Source organism: Ursus arctos, unplaced genomic scaffold (genome assembly GCF_023065955.2).
Source record: "Ursus arctos isolate Adak ecotype North America unplaced genomic scaffold, UrsArc2.0 scaffold_22, whole genome shotgun sequence".
NCBI classification, from domain to species: domain Eukaryota; kingdom Metazoa; phylum Chordata; class Mammalia; order Carnivora; family Ursidae; genus Ursus; species Ursus arctos.
Genome location: NW_026622897.1, coordinates 57,368,392 through 57,374,713, shown reverse-complemented (window position 1 = coordinate 57,374,713; position 6,322 = coordinate 57,368,392). Strand labels below are relative to the sequence as shown.

Below are 6,322 nucleotides of genomic sequence, written 5' to 3'. Positions count from 1 at the left end.
CAACAAAAATGATGGCTGGTACTCACCCACCCTCACCTCTCCGCAGGTAAAAGCACACTAAATCCCAGTCCTACGCTTTCTAGTGCAGACCCTTTCTCAAATCTGACAGGACTGCTTTGCTTTTTGCCTTTCTCGTAGGTGGTTATCACTCTTTTTCTTCCTCCCCAACCCATCCTATAATAATTGCCAATATTGATTTATTGTTCAATTACCATGTTGCTTTGATTCTGACATGTTGTTCACTCTTCACGGAATTTCTTGTCTGGGTTTTACTTAGACCAATGGTTAGCATGTTGAAAGGGAACTGTAGGTATTCTTTATGACTTTAGAGGGCAATATTATAATTAGTGTTCAAAAAGGTAGAACATGTTGAAACCTCCGCTGTTAAGAGAATTTTCCTAAGATGTTAGCAAAGAAAATCATCATTCAATGTGAACTTCATGTATGTGCCCAAGTTTCTCTTGAACTCTAGGTAATCAGATTTCACATTGTGTTCCTTTCTTTAATAATTGTCTTTGAAAGTACCCAAGATCATTACTTAGAAAGGTGAGTTGTGGGGGCTCAGTCAGTTAAGTGTCTGAGTCATGGTTTCAGCTGGAGTCATGACCTCAGGGTCCTGGGATCAAGCCCGTGTCAGGCTCCACGTTCAGCTTGGAGTCTGCTTGTCTCTCTCCCTCTGCTCCTCCCCCCCACTCTCTCTCTCTCTGGAATAAATAAGTAAAATCTTTAATTAAAAAAAAATGTGTTGTGGAGAGCAGAATGTAGATTCCCAGTTAGGATCTCTTATCTGTCCCATGGTCATCCATGAGTCTCCTCATGGATGCGTTCTGTGCTGACCACTGGATTACTAGCCCTTCAAACATATTGTCTATATTATATTACTTAAATTGAGTACACAGTAGGAGCTCAGTAAATGTGTGACGCCACTGAGAATATACGTATTTCCAACTGCAAATATTATCTACTCTCCACCTTCTTCCTCTCACACATTCACCCCAGCTATCCAGCATTTTTTCAGAGAGTGATAACAGAGGTTGAGAAGGGATTTAATCCATTAGACATACACATCAAGCCAAACCTTCCTGGTGTCTTCTTGCCACAGGTACTACCTTTAAATCCCTGTCAGAGCAAAAGATAATATCCGGTGACATCAGAGTCCAGAGTCAGTATTAACATTCTTGATTTTCTAACTCCCAAGCAGCCATTAAATATAAGTATCCTTCTCTTGTTTTCTTTAGAACCCACTTTCTGGTATTAAAACTAATCTAGCTTATGCATCTGTATCCTGTGCTCTCACCACAGAGTTTTCCTTTCCATTTTTCAAACCTTGAAACATCTTCAAGTGGGGAAGGTATTTTCTCTGTGTGAAAGGCACAAACAGCCCCTGAAAACTAGGGCAAACCTCCGAGAAGAGAGACAGCATTTGTACTCTAGGGGCATCTCTAAAGGAAAGGGATTCGGTTCTGTAAGAACAGGAGGAGAGCGACATTACTCGGCAGACACAGGCCGTGGGTGCTGTGGGATGAGATGCTAGGAAAACGCTATGAAAGAATGATTCTTTGCCTTCTTTATAATTTTTCCAGGGCAAGCTCTTCCCAAAATTATGGCAGTTCTCAACAACAGTAATGCCGGCAGCTTCACCTTCATACTGATGGATCTCCCGGGACTGGAGGCCGCTCATTGCTGGACAGCTATCCCTGTCTGCTCTGTCTATGTTCTCTCTTTGTTGGGCAATGTCACCATAATGTGCATTGTCAAGTCCGTGCCCAGCCTCCACACACCCATGTACCTCTTCCTGTCTATGCTCTCAATGGCTGACCTGGGCCTCTCAGCTTCTACACTGCCTTCAATGGCAGCTGTCTTTCTCCTAGGCCAGAGAAAGGTGGGAGCTGCAACCTGCTTTATGCAACTCTTCTTCATCCATACTTTTTCAGTGATTGAATCAGCTGTGCTCTTGGCCATGGCCTTTGACCGCTGTGTGGCTATTCGAGAGCCCTTACGCTATGCCACCATTCTCACAACCAAGCGCATTGGGGCCATTGGGCTGGCCATTGTGACCCGAAGTGCTGCTCTCCACCTGCCCCTGCCTGTGCTCCTTGGAAGACTGCAGTTTCAGCCTGTGAATGTTCTGTCTCATTCATACTGTGTTCATCCTGATGTCTTAAGACTAGCCAGTTCCAGTACTCTTGTGAACAGTGGCTTTGGGCTCTTCGTCATGCTCTCCACACTGGGGTTGGATGCTGTACTCATTCTCCTCTCCTATGTGCTAATCTTGAGGACAGTATTGAGCATTGCTTCTAACACGGAGCGGCTCAAAGCCTTTAACACCTGCATTTCCCACATCTGTGCTGTATTACTATTTTATACCCCATTGGTCAGCCTGTCAATGATTCACCGCTTTGGGAAAAAGAAGCTACCAGCTCAAGTATACATGCTTCTCTCCTATCTGCACTTTCTTGTTCCTCCAGTGCTCAACCCAATTGTCTACAGTGCTAAAACGAAAGAGATTCGAGTACGCATTCGGAAGATGTTCCACCCAGGAAAACTCTGAGTCACAGAGATGAAGAGTATATGGCTTCCATCTGATGTATCAATCAATTAATTATTCAAAAACACTAATTGAAATGTATTGAAATGTGTTAAACATACACCATTGAAAATGATACTTGTTTAATGAGAAAAAAACATGTTGCTCATTCTGCAAAAATCAATATCAGCCTGTAGAAGACTCGGGTTATTACAGAGGACACTGACAGGATCTTGAGAGAGTATCATTAACATGTAACAAACAGATTAGAAGAGTGGAATTCAAAGACATCTAAGATGCCCTCCAACTAAAAACCTAGAGTTTTATTTATAAAATTAAGCTCAAGAGGACCTCCCTTGGTATACTTTCTGAAAATTAGGCAAATACATAAACTCAAAATGTTTTTCTTGTGATTTGTATAATAACTATAGGTGTGGGTTACACTGGAAAATATAAACCAAATAAAATATTTCAAAACTTCTAAATACATTTAAAGAAATAAAGACCTTGATTGATATAATAAAATGTGTCCCAATGTGACTATTAGGCAGTTCAATATTTTTTCAAGCTCCGTGATACATGAAGGGTGGGCACAGCGTCCAATCTTCACCAGCTCTGTGAATGAAGTTGAATTGATTTTTTCATCATTTCATCCCTTGTCTACATGAATGTAGTTTCAAAATGATTAACCCACGCTCCTGCTGGGGACAAACTTACCGCATCGAGTGCAATGTGTGTGTGCAGGTCCAGGTCACGAAACTTACAATGCCCAGTCAAAATACCATTTTCTGAAGTTACTGAGATCGGCTCCTTGTTCCTTCATGTCCTTTAGTGAGACTGTGTCATACGTTTGTAATACAACTACGATATTTTTTCATAGTCAGCCATCTATTATGGGATCCCCCAATATTTTTTTTCTTTTTTAAATTTACATGCAGCAAAGTTTACAGTTTGTGGTTTACGATTCTGAGTTTTGACAAAGAATATAGTCATGTGAGAGATAAGAAATAAGAAATAAGCAAGTGAGAGAAAGCTAGAATGCACCCCATGGTGCTGAATTATGTATACACACACACAAGCACACATGACTATATACATATATATATATATATATACATACATACACACACATATATATACACATACATACACACATATATACATATACATGACTGCTTATGTCCATGTTTTTCTTTACATGTGCAAGCATATTTGTCATAACTGTTTTAAAACTCTTTTCCTCTAATTCCAGAATCTCTGTTCATCCGGAATCTCTTTTTATTGCCTGTTTTGCTTTATTCTGATTATCTTTCTGCTTTTCTCTCTCTTTTTTTTTATGTGCCCATTGGTACTGCAAATGCAATGTAATTGGGAATCTGGGTCATATTATGTTATATAGAGAGAGTCTGGTTTGACACGGCAGACAGTGAATTTAGCAGAGCATCATGTTAATGTTTTGGCATGTTGCTTTTAAGCCTCATTAGTCCTTGTTCTTTGGTTATAGTATTCTCGCCTCCTATTCACCCTGTTGGTGAGAAAGAGATTTCTACTCTAGGGTTACCGAAATGGGTGGAAGCATGGTACTTGACACGGCAAAGATAAGATTGAGAGCCATTTTATTAGCCATAGATACTCACCGACTAGGGAAAGAGGAAATGGCATGCCAGGCAAGGGGCACACGGGGGCGGGGGGCACTTGGGGACAGAGTGAACAAACAAGGGGCCATGGGAAGCAGGTTCTGTGGTAACAGCAAGGTGGGGTCACCCCTCTCATTCCCACAGGACGATTTGAGTGCCTTGTTTGAATAATTTTATCGGCTTACAGGGAAGTGAAAGTCATTAGTTGAATGGAGTGCAGCTGGTTTGTTGATAGGGGAACTAACCGGGAGGGGACCCTTGTCCACTGGATGTGGGCATGTCTGGAGAAGACCAGGGAAGCTTATGGTTAGGCTTTCTGATACACTCCCACTTTCAGATGTCAAAGCAGCACATGACATTGAATCAGTTTCATGAAATCAGAAACCACACCACATACTCTCTCTTCTTAAGGCATGGCCCTTCTAGGGTTTTGGGTCAATGTCCAGGGTATTCAAAAGGCTCTGTCCACTCTGCCTTGTTGGACCTCCAGTGTGTCCCAGTACTGAATGAACTCCAGAATCTCCAGGCAACTTATAGCCCACCCTTTGCCTCAGAGATGTTTTTCTGCCAAGATTTTTGGAATCTTGACCTGTGAATCTGCGGCTTAGTACTTGGTGAAAACCTTCAGTGGACACCTAAGCAGATTTCTAGGACTTCTTCATGTCCAGTAGATGCCCCTAAAATTTTGATTCCTCACAGCCTCTAAAATCACTTCTGTCTTTTCTCCCTCCATTAAGGAGAGAGCTGCCCTCAAATTGCATTCAACTTCCTTGTCTGAGTTTTTATATTTATTTATTTATTTATTTATTTATTTATTTATTTATTTAGATTTTATTTATTTATTCGACAGAGAGAGAGACAGCCAGCGAGAGAGGGAACACAAGCAGGGGGAGTGGGAGAGGAAGAAGCAGGCTCATAGCGGAGGAGCCTGATGTGGGGCTCGATCCCAGAACGCCGAGATCACGCCCTGAGCCGAAGGCAAACGCTTAACCGCTGTGCCACCCAGGCGCCCCTTGTCTGAGTTTTTAAAGTGCAGTCTGGCAGAAAGCCTGGATGGATATGGAGTTCACATCTTGTTTCCTTTATCACAAGGAATCAGAGCTCTGCACTGTCTGCTTTTCAATATCTGATCTCTTTTATATCTATCTTGCCCAGGGTTAGAGTTGTTTATCTGTTGGAATACGTTCAACATCCATTTCTTCTTTATGACATATAACATTGAGGCTGAAAGTTTTGGGGCCTCCCTATTTTCTTGCATTCATTCTCAAAGTTTTGACAAATGTGTGTGCTTACAAGAGCTGAGCTTTTTTGTTTTGCACCTGTATGGTGAAACAAAGAAATTTACAAAACATTCCTTTGAGGAAGTATGAATCGTCTGCCTGGGTTTTCAATACAACGCTGTGGCTAAACGTATGATTTCTACTCTGTTTATTTCCATTTATTTTCTATTTCTATTTTCCCCTAAGTCGTAAAGTCCTTCATTTTATTGGACTCTTATTATTTCTGTTGCGACAGTAGAAAGTTTCTTTGTTGCACTCGTATGTACACCAACATCATCATCACTAAGCTAATTAAGTGCTTAATGTGTGCTTTTTTAAGGAATGACAGTAAGTGATTTGCATATATTATTATATTAAATACTCACAATGTTATTATGATATAATAATAAAATAATAGGTAATTATTTGAGTATTGACAAACATGATTATCGGTCTTTTTAATGGAGTGCCTGACTTAATCCTCACAGCAACATTGTGCATTAATTTCTTTCACTATTCCAATTTCACAGGAGAGGAAATTGAGACATTCAACTCAGGTCTTTTTGATGTTGAAGCTTCGACTCTCAACAGCCAATTACTTTTTAATCATAATATAAGAAGACTCAGTAACTGAGACAGACTGGACAGGACCAAAGGATTCCAATCAGGATGGAGTTTCTTTACAGCCCATTGCAAAACTTCTTTGGCAGTGACATGGTTAAACCCATTTGCTGCCCCAAAGCCCATGCTGCCTATTATCTTCATCAAGGGATGCTATCCAGGGATGTACCCTGGAGGAGGGTGAGAAATGTCCTCAGCTCTCATCTCCTTGCGGTGAGTCAATAACATGGGGCTTGGAGAGGAAAGGGGTGAAGCCATTTGCCAAGGTTCCTTATTAG

At 41.1% G+C, this 6,322-nt stretch overlaps 1 protein-coding gene across 1 annotated transcript; it reads left to right on the top strand.

The window, feature by feature from the left end:
• Positions 1-1,603: 1,603 nt before the first annotated feature.
• Positions 1,604-2,551, top strand: LOC113269434 (olfactory receptor 51G2-like). Its single transcript, XM_026518324.3, has one exon. It carries the CDS (start codon positions 1,604-1,606, stop codon positions 2,549-2,551), a length of 948 nt encoding a protein of 315 aa, XP_026374109.3.
• The last annotated feature ends 3,771 nt before the right edge of the window (positions 2,552-6,322 follow it).

Bases quoted from the DNA above. Each gene is read 5' to 3' on its own strand.
- LOC113269434 (XM_026518324.3), top strand. From the start codon at position 1,604: ATGGCAGTTCTCAACAACAGTAATGCCGGCAGCTTCACCTTCATACTG.